This window comes from Pseudorasbora parva, chromosome 3 (genome assembly GCF_024679245.1).
Source record: "Pseudorasbora parva isolate DD20220531a chromosome 3, ASM2467924v1, whole genome shotgun sequence".
In the NCBI taxonomy this organism is placed as follows: Eukaryota; Metazoa; Chordata; class Actinopteri; order Cypriniformes; family Gobionidae; genus Pseudorasbora; species Pseudorasbora parva.
The window spans coordinates 20,631,038-20,647,627 of record NC_090174.1 but is presented as its reverse complement, the minus strand read 5'-3'; the positions used below and the strand labels follow the sequence as shown (position 1 = coordinate 20,647,627).

General features: G+C 36.6%; 1 protein-coding gene across 3 annotated transcripts in view; it reads left to right on the top strand.

The window, feature by feature from the left end:
- The window catches only part of LOC137070696 (titin), a 30,505-nt gene extending 15,841 nt beyond the window's left edge, over nt 1-14,664 (top strand). For 2 of the 3 annotated variants that reach the window (XM_067438062.1, XM_067438061.1), the window contains exons 8-20: nt 78-264; nt 1,133-1,230; nt 2,395-2,548; nt 2,658-2,776; nt 5,992-6,183; nt 6,262-6,375; nt 6,495-6,550; nt 6,765-6,885; nt 7,754-8,267; nt 8,730-8,890; nt 9,019-9,085; nt 10,052-10,250; nt 11,585-14,664. In XM_067438062.1, coding sequence (XP_067294163.1) covers nt 78-264; nt 1,133-1,230; nt 2,395-2,548; nt 2,658-2,776; nt 5,992-6,183; nt 6,262-6,375; nt 6,495-6,550; nt 6,765-6,885; nt 7,754-8,267; nt 8,730-8,890; nt 9,019-9,085; nt 10,052-10,250; nt 11,585-12,010 — 2,408 coding nt within the window. In that variant the 3' untranslated portion in view covers nt 12,011-14,664. The remainder of the gene's footprint in view (nt 1-77; nt 265-1,132; nt 1,231-2,394; nt 2,549-2,657; nt 2,777-5,991; nt 6,184-6,261; nt 6,376-6,494; nt 6,551-6,764; nt 6,886-7,753; nt 8,268-8,729; nt 8,891-9,018; nt 9,086-10,051; nt 10,251-11,584) is intronic. The other variant, XM_067438063.1, reaches the window with a different exon arrangement.
- Nucleotides 14,665-16,590: the final 1,926 nt, after the last annotated feature.

Below are 16,590 nucleotides of genomic sequence, written 5' to 3'. Positions count from 1 at the left end.
AGTCTAATTTCATTCCAGGTGGTAGCTGCTCATACCTGCCCTCTATTTAGCATACCCTTTCATTCCTTCTCACACAGTTATGGATTGGACCTTTATGCTTGAACCTGCCAACCAAACAGTGAGGAAGGGTGAATCTGCGACTCTTTCCTGTAGGCCTCCTCACAGCAGACCCCAAGCACAAGTGTCCTGGTTTAAGAACAACAGACTTCTCCACCCTGGACTGCATAATACTGCTCATCCTAATGGAGACCTGCTCTTCCACAGGTGTGTTTTGTGGCGTTGTTTGCTGCAGTTTATTCTTTTTTAACCATTTACAATTTAGGAGTGTCCAAACTCGGTCCTGGAGGGCCATTGTCCTGCAGAGTTTAGCTCCACACTTGCCTATAAGCTTCTAGTTAATTGCTGTTCTGAAATCGCATACTCACTTGAGTAGATCCTGTTGGGAAAAAAAAAAACCCAGCATATGCTGGTTATCTATGTTAACTGAGCTGATTTGAGTTGGTTTAAGCTGGTCCTGAGCTGAAGCTAGTTTCTTAGGAGCAGCGCCACTTGACCAGCTCATGACCAGCTTAGGACCAGCTTAAACCAGCTGCCATGCTTTAAAACAGATCTAACCAGTATATGCTGGGTTATTTTTCAACAGGGAATACTATTTTTGAATATGTTTTTACTTCATGAGCATTAAAAAAGTATGTTCTATAGTATGAGTGTGTGCAGTACGAATGTAATTCCGACATACATTTGTTATTATCATTTGACCTACCAGCATCAGTTGCGTCACTTCACTGCCTTTCACAAATCCTCTCCTGTCGCCTCATGGGATTGTAAAATGTCCATCATTATGCACACTAAGGTAATCCAGACTTTTTGTCTCTTTTATGAGAGAGCTTCTTTTGTCACGTACTATTATATACTACTATTATATATTTAGTAGGGAAATATGCGATTTCGGATGAACTGGGACCTTGATTATCTTGTTCAGGTGTGTTTACTTGGGGTTGAGATGACTCTGCATGACAGTGGCCCTCCAGGAGCAGGACCGGACACCCCTGATTTATGTACTCTGTTTTTGTTAAATATTTTAATTGTGGATATCCATATTAGAGTACTATCTCTAAATTCTCTGTTTCAGTGTACAAGAGACAGACAGTGGATTGTATTTCTGCAGAGCATCAAATTCCCTTCTCAAAATGACTCTTACCTCGAAAAAAATCTTCCTGGATGTACTTGGTAAGGAATTATTTGACTTTCTTGAAGCAAAGTCATAGACCAAACATATCACTATTTAGGTGTTATCTAAGCCATACAATCGTAAACATTTCATTGCACATAATACCAGTACTTTTATGTCTACTGAAACCCATCAGGCCTAGAAAGAATCTGCAAAATAATTTGTTTGTAATTTTTTAATACTGTAATATCCTCTTTTTTATTTGGTAAATGGATTTGAGTACACTCCTTTTGATACCTGAAAGAATAGCAAAATTAGCTAGATTATTTAATAAAGTAACATGCAAGGTCCAAGTGTAAATTGTATAAATGGCCATTTAAATTATGGATCAATCTGCAGATTTCTGCAGAAGAAGAATTCAAGATCCTCTAGTGATTTGTCTATTGTTCTTCCTGCCAAATAAATATTATGATAATGGTGTTACACTTTTTACAATTTTTTAATAACATTATAAGTTTTTTAATTAATTACAATTAATTTCTTATATATATATATATATATATATATATATATATATATATATATATATATATATATATATATATATATATATATATATATATAAGAAATTAATTGTAATTAATTACATATTTAAGCATTTATATATATATATATATATATATATATATATATATATATATATATATATATATATATATATATATATATATATATATATAAATGCTTAAATATGTAATTATATATATATATATATATATATATATATATATATATATATATATATATATATATATATATATATATAATTACATATTTAAGCATTTTAAAGTATAGTAAGATCCTTAATTAAATATAGTTATTTAATTTGCTATTTAGTAAGTAAAGCTTTATTTATACAGCTATCTTTATAAACAGTGTTTACACAGTGCTTCACAGAAGAAGAAGAACATTTAAAGAAAAAAAAACTATCAAACGCATAAGAGAAATAAGATAATAAAATGAAAGGCAACATAAAAATAAACCAAAGTGACATATCTATCACAATGTCCTGAAACACCTGTAGTTCTTTCATCAACCAAAGGGGGGTTTCACTAAAACATAACCTTGCCTAGTCATTTGTGAATTTTGAAATCTCCATTATGTTTTGTTCAGCTCCCATTATTATATTCTTTTCAGTGGTCATTCTAGCTTTATTATTTCAGAACCTCCATCCGTGACTATCTGGCCAACGGTCGTGACGTCTCCTGTAGGGGCTGAAGTGACGATTCACTGCCAAGTGTTTGGACACCCTGTTCCTTTAATCAAGTGGTCAAAGCAAGGCCAGTCTGTCCAAACTGGAGGCAAAATTATCATGGGGTAAGTTTTACAGAAATAGTTTACTATAATTTAGGGAGTTTACTATAATTAAGGTATAATTGTAGTTGTCGTTTACTGGGTGGTGCTTGTGAATTTACTTTGTTTCCAGGTTAAGAAACACAACCCTCTACATTTCATCAGTGAGAAAGTATGATGAAGGACATTACACATGCACAGCCTCCAATGCACTGGGTCACGATGAGAAAACCACGACTCTCAGAGTTGCCGGTAAATCTTCTTTGCAAAAATAGTATACTAACAGTTACAGTGCTATCATGTTTTTGGACATGTTTAGTGTTGTTCAGTGGATGAAAATATATTATTAGTAATTTAGTACCATGGTTTTATCAACTAAAAAAATCACTGTATTATGGTACCACCTTAGTACTTTTTTATTAGGGATTTTGTGATGTCTTTTGTTGTTCATTTACTTTTGTCCATCCAAGGATGCTAAGTATAGTGGGAATTGGCAATTGGTACTCCAGTCACTGCTGATTTGGGGATTTTTGGATCACATGTCACTTAAGGTGTGGTTATAAGTACATCAGATGACCACCTTCACCCACTCTTAGTTTGGGACACTAGTCAAGGTATTTTACCATGGCTGTATGAGAACACTCCAAACAGGAGGCTGTCCAATCATCTAGAACGAATGTAAAGGGTGGAGAATTGGTCAGCTGATTTATCTGAAAGATTGGTGAGATTTCTAACTTGTAGAAACTCTTCTGTATTATCAGCACAAGGAAGACACAATTGTAATAAAATACATTTTATTGACAAAATATAAACAAGAGTAACTAACACAACTACTAAATGAATACAATGAATGATAAAGGAATAAAGTGCATAAGATGCATAGAATACATGTGATTAAGTTGAGCGTGGCTATGGAAGCGTTACATTATCTTATGGAAAGATAAACTGTTGTTTCTCTGAAACTTAAGGTGAAGAACCTTATTATGCATCAAACAAATAAACTAAAGATTATTTTTTATTAATTAGCATCAGTTATATTACCTCTAATGTAAATTAGAAAATCATATACTGATAATATACAACAATGCCGAGGTCTCTGAAAAGAGGTTTGGTTAAGTGATATTTACGTTCCACGTGGTTGAGTAAGCAGTCCGATGGTGATGACTTCTTCCACTGGTTGTGCTGGTTGACAATGCAGTGGGGAAAGGAGCTGGTATCCGTTTCAACAGCCTTGAACACGAAGATCTGTGAGATGCTGATCTCCTGGGGCACCAAAATCCTGGGTCCTAAAATCTGGAACACGCAATTGAGGTCCAGAAGTAGGTGCAGAAGGTCCTTAAAACGAAGCACTTAGGTACTCGGTGTTAGATACTCAGGACGTGCTGTAGTCATCTTGCTGGACTAGAACTGAACTTACTGTTTGTCCATGTCTCCTTTCCTCACAAACTGGAATCTCAGAACATAGTCATATCTGCTGCTGCTTCACAAGATATAGACTCAGATCCTTGGATCTTTTGTTGTTTCTCTGGATTAACCAGAGGCTCAGAATGTTATGACATATCTGTTATGTCTCTAAAGGGGAGACTCAGAAAAAGGAGTGTCTGTTGAAATGGTACCTTTATCCCCTTCCGATGAGGAGGAGATTGTAGTTTGGCGCGTCTCCATTCCAGTGCTGTGATTGGCTGCTGAAATCAGAGGGGGCACACAGTGTGGCCCACCCTTGTTTGCCCTGTGGAACTCATTTGCATACTCTACACAGTTAAAAATCTTTAAAGTGTCTTTAAGGTTTACCAATCCATTTCTCACTTTCCAAACCACCACCTGAATGCGCAAAACTATTCTCGTCGCTTCATAAACATATTGTAGGAACCACTGTAGTGAGATGGACTAGTAATGAGGTCTTTAGTACCTTGTATGGGTCTTGAGAAATGAAATGACATTGTGGCCATTGGAGGCTTTTCTGAGCCATCGGATTTTAACAAAAATATCTTAAGAGGTCTTACAGGTTTGGAATGGCATGAGCGAGAGTAATTAATGACAGAATTTTTGGGTGAACTAACCCTTTAAGGTTTCCAAACATAGTTAGGAATGGATTTGGATGGATTATTGTGGTCTTTCTTTGTTTCAGCCACAACAGCTGAGGTCCTGAGGAATTTATATGGCAGTCACAGACCAGGACATTAGGGAACAGTTTATAGATGGGTGAAGGGCAGAAACTCCTTCCTGCGTCCTGGGCTTGGTACCAAAGGTCTTCTTCTTACCCTCTAGATGTGTCTGGCTGTTATCCAAGCATCTTCATCTGATGGCGTTGGACAGTTTGTTTGTGTTAGAGAGGGGTTCGACCATAAACTGGGCTCTGGAATGTGCTGACCACAACACTTTACTTTAACAGAAGGACAACTGAGCCAAATTCCAAAGAGTGCTTCGCAGGCACTTCGCAAAGCATTGGTGGGGGCATTTCAAACGAAAGTGAACACCTGAATCCCTTCATTAAGTGCCCTTCCACAAGTCTGTTAATGAAGGGTATGCGATGGTCACTTCAAGGAAATAATTGTATTATTTATGGTCATGTGACCCAGGGTGGTGAATCCTCACGATTCATTTTAAAGCTAGATGGTGGGAGAGGTCAAGTTATTGTATAAACATAATCATTTTTTGCTTTATTTGGGATATTTTACACAAGTCATACATTTCATATGAAGTTTAAATAGGTTTCATAGCTACGAAATGAGTTTAATAGTTTAAGCAGTGTTGACAACTTACAGTGTCCAAACAAGAGATGGCAAATTCTAAAGTTGAGAACAGAGAGCAGAGACGGAACACACACACACACACACACACACACACACACACACACACACACACACACACACACACACACACACACACACACACACGTCGTGTTTCCATGTTTTATGGGGACTTTCCATAGGCGTAATGGATTTCATACTGTACAAACTCTACATCCTATCCCCCTACACTGCCCCTGCCCCTAAACTTACCCATCACAGGAAACATTATGCATTTTTACTCTCTCAAAAAAACTCCCTATGTGTGATTTATAAGATGTTTTCCTCATGGGGTCCTAAAAATGTCCCCACAAGGACAAGGATTTCGGATATTGCCATCTTTGTGGGGACATTTTGTCCCCATAACGTAGGGATTACCAGGTACACACACACACACACACACACATAAAAAACTTAATTATAAAATGTTTATTTATTTACAACAATTATATGAAAAGCAATATTAATAAGCTGATGGACACCACACTGCATTGAGGAAATTCACTCCCTTCAATAAGTACAAGCCAAACGGCTACATTATGACACGCAAGTGTGCCCTGCTCCCTCAAAAGACTCCTCTTCAAGGGCTCTGCCCTTCGGAGTGAGTAGGACACAGAGATGCTCACTTCTGATTGGGATTCGCCCCTGATCTAACTTTGTATTTCTTCTTGTTTTCAGTGAAACCAGTCATTGTTTCCTTTGTTGCATCACTCACTGTCTCAGAGGGATCTCCTGTTAGTCTCCCTTGTCGAGCTGTGGGAGATTTTCCCGTCAAATACACTTGGATTAGATACGCGTTGATTCGAAATTCACCACAACTGTCTGGTCCAAAGTCTCTGGTCTCACTCCCACAGCAGATACACATTGATGGTTTGTTACATATGGAACAATGAATATGAAGCAGATTTTCCCTTGTTTTTGAAGTTGTTACAATGTAACATTTTACAGATAATGGGACATTAGTCATCTCAGACATTCACCGGTCTGATTCAGGAGAGTACCACTGCACTGCAGAAAACAGAGTCGGTCAGGATGTGAGAAGTGTCATTATAACTGTAACAGGTGAGCAAAATGCTAGTTCTCATGCTATTACTAGTTCTCATGCCTCCAGTAAATATACATCAGTTCCATGTTTGCATCTCGGTTTTATCTAATCATCCTAATAATGCTCTAACTTAAAGCTGACTCTGATGTCCCACGTGATAAAGAAGAACTGAGTAAAACGATTAGAACCACTGTGAGTAATGCAGTGCGCAGAGATACTCATTCTGATACCATCCGTTTGCCTCATAACGTGTAACTGTGACTCTGTGATTGTTTTGTGAGTACTTTGGCATTTTCATCAACATTCTTCACAAATTTCTGTGTTTCCATTTAATAAATTGAATAATAACTTGCAACATGCATCTGGTAACAATTATGGGTCTGAATTTGTTTCTCTAACCTTGCAGATTCCAGAGAGTGAGCAAGAGCTATTTACTAATTCCTTTGGTTATGGTTCAAAGCTTCTGAACAATACAGAGATAAATGAATCCCTTCAGCAGACAACTGAAGATTATACTAAGATATCTTGTAAGGATATTAACGTACCTTATAGTAGGGCTTTTCAACTCTGGCCCTCAAGGTCCACTTTCCTGCACAGTTTAGCTAGAACCAAACACACGTGAACAAGCGAATAGAGGTCTTATCAGATCATACTAGAAAGATAGAGCAAAGCCAGTTGAAGGCAAGCCTGCGTAACGCTGCGGTATGCATGGAGAGACATCGTGGATTTCAATGGAGGAGAAGCTTCACTATGCTGAATAAACTGCTTTTGCTGGAAAAAGCGTGTCATTTAATGAATCGACAGCCCATTGGCTTATCTTCAATATTTGTTCGGAATTTGTAAGAGAAGTCACAGACAATTGTGCAACAGATAGGATTCAGTTTACGGCACTTCTCATTCTTATTTCTATGGTATCTGCAAACAGTTGCTGAACGAAACTCTGAACGAAATTCAATGGCGTCTAAATGCTATGTTAAAAACAACCCAAGTTGGGTTGAAAATGGACAAACCCAGCAATTGGGTTGTTTTATCCCAGAAATTGAGTTATTTTAAAAAGGCAATTTGGTTGTTTTAAGCAATCATTTAACCCAACTGGTGGGTTAAAACAACCCAATTATTGGGGTTGTCCATTTCAACCCAACTTGGGTTGTTTTTAACCCAGCATTTTTTAGAGAGTATATGATTGGTTATCAAGGCACATGTGATCCTATTTAGCCGTTATGATTTCTCCAATGGTAGAGCCATGGACCCTCATAAAATCTGCAAGAAAGTGGATCTTGAGGGCCAGCGTTGAGAACCCCTGACGTAAAGTATTTTTTTCTGATTGTTTTTTTGTTTGTCTTTTGCCAAATGAAAAATGAATGTTCTCATTCTTATTTTTTGTGTTTGGTGCAGTGTTAAATGCTTTTGTGAAGGACTCGCCAACATATTTGAATCTTGAATCTACCCAGGACACTACAGAATTTATTTCATTTAAGCCAACTGGCATTAGCATAGGAAGTAATGAGAACATTAAAGAACCCATACAAACGCAAAATCCAGTAGTGCCTGTCAAACCTACAACATCTCCCCAACTCAAAGAGACTTTTCTTCAGGATACACATAAACATACCCAACCAACGGAGCAGTTCACTAAACCTCCACCAATGAATCCAAACACAAACAGCCCTTCGCCAGCTGACTCATATCCCCAGATTAAAAACATTCAGAGCTTTTCCCAGACTCCAGGCTTAGCTTCAATGGATGTGGAAAACTTCACTGCCCTCGTGGAAGAGCATCAAAATAAGAGTCAAAGCATTAAGCAGTCTGGAGGTACAAAGTCATCGGTGACAAATGACACAGAACTAGTTGAATCACTCAAGAAAAACACCTCACAGGCCCCTATGAGGACCACTGACAATAATAGCAGGTTGGTACTCAAATGAGCTTCCAGACTATTCACCTTCTCATTCCCCCCAAATGTCTCATAATTAAAATAGCATATACTTACACTACACAAATGAACAAAAAACTATGTACACCTTAAAAGTCTTTTATTCAATGTCTTATGTCCTTTACTCTGCAAACTATTCTTGAAAATGCATACATTGTGTTTTAGATATACTTCTATGATGGCCCTAAAGAGTCATGGCACTACATTTTTGAGACGTTAATTTGTATGGTGTGTGTTACACAGGATGGTAGATGGTTATGTGGTTTGTAATTTCAGAAAACTAGATTATTTTATTTGTTTTATACCTTTTTGGGGTTTTAAATCAGTGATGAGCATAGATATATTCTTGAAAGCTTGAAACTTTACTTTAGCAGTACCTCAACATTATCATGAGAAAGTGTTTTTTTTTAAAATAACATATGACCCTCTTTTCTTCAGAGAAAAGGAGAAATCTCAAACTTGGTTGCCTGTGATTGAGAAACACGACATTCCCATTGTGGTTGGAGTTGGTGTTTCCTTGGCGTTCATCTTCCTTGCCATGGCCTTTTACTCTCTGGTTCAGAAAAATGATCCTGCAGCTATACCCACAGGTAGAGGAGGTGAGACTTATAATATAATAATATAATATAAAAACAACCTTGATACTCATTATACTCAGATCTGTGATTTTATAAATGAGATGTTCGAATGCATAACATTTTTTAATATAATACTTTTTTTCTCATAGCTCTGAGGGGTATAGGTCCTTGCAGACACGGGGAACGTCTGGCGATGGAAAGGACATATGATAACAAGTTAGTTTTGTACAAGTTAGGGCATATTTTAAATGTATAATGTCCCTGTTAATGTTGCATGAAAGGTTTAATTCACCCAAAAATGAAAATTCTGTCATTTTCACACTCATGCTGTTCCAAAACCGTAAGACTTTTATTCATCTTCAGAACACAAAGGAAGAACTTTCTGATGAAATCTGAGAGCTTTATGTCTTTCCATTGACAGCTTACGCAACTACTACTTTCAACCCACATAAAGGTAGACATCATAAATGTAATCCATGATGAGACCCAAGTGGTGACCCAAGTGGCTCCTAAGTTCCAAGGACCATGATCAGAGTCCAGAATGACATCAAGTATAAAATTACATATTTACACAAAGTAACTTATTTACACTACATTACTCTGAGACCATTTCGGCTTGGATTTGGCCTACCCAAATTGAAAAGCTTCCCATACCCACATACAGTGGTCTAAAAACACAATGTAATTTCAGGGGTTTCTGTAAAATGACACTGGGATATTGCATTTATACCACTGTAGTCTGGATGCCAGCTGAACTCAGCCCTGCCCACAACATTTGAGCTCGGGCAGTTCAGTCTGGAATTGATCCATAGAGGAGTAATTATGCCCGAACAGAAACTGTTCGGACCAATGAAATCGTCAGGGTGGGATTTAGACAATGATGGACAGATGGTAAACAGTAACGTAATCACTTATGGGAAGCTACAAATCCAGGCGGAAATCCCCAGAAATGGTCCCAGAGCTAAAGATGTTAACCTCAACTTCATAGATCGATGCAAGTATTAATCTCCAATGTGTTCACAGGAGCATCACGACTGTTTTTCTATGTTGAGAGCAGATGTTGTTGTGTGATAAAAAAGATGTGAGGTTGAGTACTAATTAATGACAACATTTTCATTTTGGGGTGAACTATCACTTTAACGGAATAGTAGTTTTTGAAACATTCTTAATGACACATTTCAGAGCATTTGAGGATGATAATTTGGTGGCTGTTATTGAGCAAAGCCCCAACACATCAGAGACAAGAGCGCTCCCAACAGAAAGCAGCCCATCCACCAGGATGATGGAGCCACAATCAGATGATGTGCAAGAGGGTGTCCAGTCCACCCAGGACCTGCCAGTTATCGTGGAGACTCACCCGGAGCCTCGAGAGGAGGACCAGGTCAGTACAAGGCCGTTTACTTTTGTGCTGTTTTTCACCAGAAATTTTATTTCAAACATATAAGGCATGCAATGATGATATCTGACACTATGCACTTCTGTTCAAAAGTTTGAGGTCAGTATTAATTCATTTTTTAAATGTTTTTGAAAGAAGTCTTTTATGCTCGTCAAGGTTGCATTAATTTGAGGAAAAACAGTCACTGTTTCCAAACCTTAATAATTTCCTACTATAGTATGCAAAAAACAGCAGGCAAAAAGTCCCTTGAATGACCTACTACTTCAGCCAAAATTCTGAAGTAATGACACATTACTATTCACATTACTGACGCCGTGGGAGAAAATGGAACTAAAGCGATGCAACTGACGCTGGTAGGTCACATGACAATAATAACAGCAGATGTTGCACTTCCGATTTTACTACCCATACTATATAGAACATACTTTTTCAGTCACAAAGTAAAATGTTTTCTATATATTTAAAACTGTAATTTATTCTTGTGATGGCAAAGCTAAATTTTGAGCAGTCATTACTCCAGTCTTCAGTGTCACAAGATCCTTCCCAGCCAGCAATTTTGCATTTAAAAGACATCTAATAGCCATCCAAACACAGCCCTGATGTTTGGGCTGTCAGTGAAAATGTAATAGATGTCTAACCATGGCCCAAGAATAGATTAGTCATCTAGAGCATGAACATGTAACGACTTTGCCTATTATGGAATATCATACATCTCGACAAAATTCAAAACTAAAAACATTTCACGGCGGTGAAATGACGGCTATTGCTTGTTGGGTTGAGAAATCATTCTAATATGCTGATTTGAAAACATATTATCAATGTTGAAAACAATTGTGCTGCTTATTGTTTTTTTTGTGGGAACTGTGATACATTTTCAGGATTCAGAAGAACAGCTTTTGTGACATTGTCAATGACTTTACTGTCACATTTGATCAATTTAATGCATCCTTTCTGAATAAAAGTATTATTGTTTGAACAATATCGTATGGATTCCAAACTTTTGAATGGTAGCATAATATGACTCGTGTCATATGGACCAATTTTATGGTAACCTTTTGTTTGTTTTTTTGGAGCTTATCAGCCCCTGATCACTGATATTGTATGAAACAAAGTAGCATGAACATTCCTCAAATTGTATTAATCTTCTGTTAAATTAATAGATAGATTTTGAACATGCTAGTATTATAACATTGTAGTCTCTGGGACTCAAACATGAACATACAGTCAATATGAGCATTAAATCAAAGCTATAAAGAAAGAAGCAACAGTTACTTGTTTTCTTTTTAACAATATTGTGCCTTTTCCCCATTATAATTTAGCTGGAGACTATATTTGAGGAAGGGAAGGTGACTCCTTCACCACATTCTGACATTCAGCTGCAGTGCATGGAGGACTGGAGGAGCAGGGAGTTTGAACCATGTCAGGATGCCCCCTCACCTCCTCCAGCCAATCCAGCACCTGCCCAGGAGGAGGGTCTGCGGTCTTCCCTGACCCTCCAGACCAGCGATGCCTCCTCAACTCCTGTGCGCCACAACATCAATATCTCCCACGGTTTCTCTCCCCTCATGGTGTCCCATTGCTTGTCCCTGGGAATGACCTCTGTGGCTGTGGATGTGCACTTCTACCCATCTGCCCCCTCAGCAGCCAGCCGTCCCCCATGCCCTGCTTTTGGATCCCCAGGCCAGCAGGCGAACACCAGGGTGGACCATGAACTATCTACACCCTCTGCTAGCCACAGTAAATAACTGGAGTGTGTGACAAAATGACATGTTTTTTTGTTTTTTAATCGCTCGCTTCATAGGGCTACTGTCAGTTAGTTTAAAGATGGTGCTGATGCTTTTTCTCCCTCTTTTTTAATGATTGCCATTTCTTATAATGTTGGTTTAATGAAAGTCCACCTAGGCAGCATGAGCTCATATGGAGCTATGCTGCGTCTGAATTCCCATATTTTCACACATGTACTAAATTTAATTTGATATGACTGTGCATACCACATCTGCTGTACTGCACTGGAGAAATATTCTGTAAAATGTACAGGAAAAAAAGTAACTCACTGTAAAAATACAGTGAAAATGTTTCTGGCATTACAGGATGGTATGATGGTAATACATTACTGGTGGTACATAACTGTTAATAAAAAAATAAGAAGATTTATACATGATTTATATGGCAATTCATACTTCCAAAACCCATAAAATTCACAGTATTTTACATATAATGCAAAAAAAAAAAAAAAAAAAATCATTAGGTATATATGGTAGAGTATCTTACACAATTTTTTGCCAGTGCGGTATTATATCAGGTAGATATAATTAAATATATATATATTGCTAAAATTTGATATTTATATTGATTATCTCAATATATGTAAATTAGCTTAAAAGGCTTTTTTATGACTATAGTATTTTTTATTACTATTTCCTTTTTTGTTTAATCAGAGGAACCAACATTTCTTCCAGCGGTAGCAGAGTGTTTCATGTCAAATGTTGAATAATAAATTAGGAGTAGATGTAAAAATCTAGCTTAAACATTAAAGGCTTTTACACTTTACATTCATTAACAAAGAATATTTAATAATTTATTTATATCAATCATTATAACCATATGTATAGCAATATTTACTCTAATTCAATTTTACTAAAACATTTTAATATATGAAATAAGTACACATATTCAGACACAGGTAATAATTGCAGGTAACATTTATCATTCATCATGTTCATATGCCAAGGAACTTATAATACTGCAAGTATTTAAGAGTAATTCAATGTATGTGTTAATGTATTTTTGAAAATTAGATATTTAGCATTTTTTCAAATATTTTAAGAAATTACTTCTATGAACCTAACCATGGTAATTGTGTAAAATATTGTTGGGAAAGGTCTCCACTTTGATGAAGAGTAAATGCAATGAGATCATATAAAGGTTGTAAAATGGTTTATTTGTGCAACAACTTGACTGTTACTTCTGCTCGTGCCAAAGGTTAAACTATACCCTTACAATTAGTTTTCTGTGAACTGTATTGTTAAATCTGAAGGTTTTGAGAGTATTGTACTTCATTCATGGGCAACCAACTGTTGTAACTTTCTTTTACATAGAAGTAAAAGTTACCAATTAATAAAACGATTTACACCTCACTTGTTGACGTTCTTGAACTCACGCAAGTCATATTACCATTTAACTTACATAATTACATAATTTTTTACATTGTGAAATGTTGTTGTCTGTATTAATGACCACACATAGTTTTTTAAGATAAATTTACCTAAAGAGCCATTCAACTGTAAAATTTAAAAACTGTTTTATTTCAGTAAACTTCTTATAGCAAAGATCAGACATACAGATGTAGACAAACAAAATCACATTGCAGGAAAAATCTCATAGTAATGGTGCTACAAATGCTCTGCTTTTGCTCGGAAGGACGGGTATATAAGGTTACATTCATTTCTATCAAGGAACAGAAATGAATACAACAGTAAACACTGAAAAACGAGAAGAAAAAAAACTGGCCTATCACAGAGTCAAAGTTTAATGACAAATTTATTTTATTTTTTTCAAGTTGAACAGTGCATTAGACAGTCGATTTACTTAAAAGAACACAATATGAGGATGCAAATACTATTATTATTATATATATATTTTTTCTTTCTATTAATTAAAGCTAAATGTTTATTTGGCCTGCAATGGACCATCCATTCATTGTGTTTCCCTGGAATAGACTCCATGCACTGACCCTACACTGGACAAATGGTTTGAAAAATGGGTGGCTGTTTGGCAACATGAGTGCCCGTAAACAAAGTGCCTTGTTACATTACAACTATACTAAAAAAGGATAGTTTTTCCTTTGTACAGACAACAATGTTGTCAAAATGATTCCCATTCACACAGACACGCCACAATGATTAAAGGTGCCCTAGAATTAGTTGAAACAATATTTTAAATTGTTCTCTGATATCTACATATAATTTATGTGACTTACTTAAGGGTTAAAATTGTCCAGATATGGTTTTACAGATCCATTTACAACCCCAGAAATGGTCCCTAGGATGTAATGCTCTGTTTTTGCCTTATTTGTAAGGGTCATGAATATTAATGATGATTTCGGCTCGAATGGCTGTTTTACTGCACTCAGTTCAGTGACAGAAACACATCTACCTTGGCCTATACTGTCAATCATGAAGAGATTATGCATCAAACCTATGTTTAATCCTGTTTCTGACAAAGATAAAGATTTGAAAAAACAACCAATTGTTTTGAGATTGGAAATGGATGCTTTTGAGTGGTAAGTTCAGTCTTTATTTTCCAGTAAGACCATACCTTCAGTCTACATGTGAACTAGCATAACATTTACTGTACACGTTAACTCATATCGTCCGCAGTTACAACTTTCTTTTTAGCATTTTAATGCGTCCCCGTTTCACTTTGAAACACAAACTCTAAACAGCGAACTAGGTAACATTAGCGTACAAATATGTTGTTTACAGTAACGTTACAGAACAAATTGACGATGCCTTGTCAAATTACTACCATTTCAACTTAAGTGGTGGAGATGACGTTAGCTAGAAGGATCAAGTGAGCGATCTGTAAGCAACTAAACTAAGTTTATGTTGATAAAAAAAATACCCTATAGGCTAAATTATAATTCTATCAGACAAACGGGATTGCCATATGTATCTACGGTTGTATTTTGTAGATTTGCATGACAACACTGGCAGGAAAAATATTAACTTTGACATTTGTCATACTGATGTATAGTTGGATCTAGTCAGTTCGTAAAGAAACTGGTCACTTTGTAAAGAAACACAATGCACCTATGGAATGAATACACGTGCACAGTTTAGATAGAGACAATAACAGAGTTATTTTGAAAAAAACGTGCACTTTGAAACCTGTTTTCAAAGAGCTCAACACGCTGCAACTGAATAAAACACATGCAAATAGAAAAAAACACCACCACATTAAAGGTGCACTATGCAACTTTTTGTCCACTGGAGGGCGCCTATTCTAAACGGCTCGCGAGTACCGGGACTTTTATTACGACGGGACGGGACACAGTCGCCGGGCGCCCGCACTTCCGCTTTTTCCGGTCAGGTAAAAACAGCTATTTTTATCATATCAGATACATTTAAGGGGCCAAGGACTTCGGCCATCCGTCCACTCTCTTCCCTGAACTGAAATGAAGTAGTGGGCTGTACTTTCCACACGATTGACATCAGGTTCAAGTACGGCAGGTTGGCTGATGGTTATGTTGCCCCCATACCGCCTCCCATGGCCGAGACTGGTATTACGATATCTGTCTGGCCAGGGCTAGTAATGCTACTGCTAATTTGACATTTTTTTAATGACATCATCGTCCTTATTTCTTCTCATTCTTTTGATGCGTGTAGGTCATTTTTTGGATATTTTTACCTCAATTTTTACAGATGGCACCTTTAAGAAAACATCTTCATCCATTCATTTTTAACACGTTCTGCAAATACTCAACCAAAACAAAATACTCAACCAAATACAGAAACACACTTCTATTTTCTATTTGCACAAAATAAATAGTAAACCATATTGGTAACACTTTATAATAAGGTCCCATTAGTTAAAGTTAGTGTATTAACAAATATTAACTAACAATGAGCAGTACATTTGTTGCAGTAATTATTAATATAACTGTTTATTATTATTTGTTATTATATAAGGGCAAGATAAACAACTTTTTTTTTCTTTTTTTCCCCCATGTACATACGACAATATGGTCAGAATGATTTTGCTGTCAAAGTTTTTTATTAGTTAAAGTGGAGATGAAGACTTTTTTTCCCAAAAACTGAAAATTATTTCCCACAAAATGTCGTTTTTGTGTAAAAAGTTGTGTAAACGGCCCCTCAGATTATAGGGATAGTTCACCAAAAATGAAAATTTGATTTTGTTTATTTGCTTACCCCCAGGGCATCCAAAATGTAGGTGTGTTTGTTTCTTCAGTAGAACACAAATGAAGATTTTGAACTCCAACCGTTAGTATAATGCATGTCAATGGGGTGTATTTCTATGAGAGCCACTATGAGAGTAAAAAACACACACACATACGAATCCATATTAAACCCTGTGGCTCTTGGCCACACAGAAATTTACCTCAACTTATCTTATTTTTTACCCCAAATCAGACATCAAAATAGTTGTGCGATCATAGATATATTTACATAGATACCTCATTCGACCGATTCACAAGGGCACTAATGAGTAATATATGTATATATTTATGATCACACCGGTATTTTGACCTTATTTGACGGAAGTAATGGCATTGGGAATACAAGATGAGATTAGTTTGCTATGA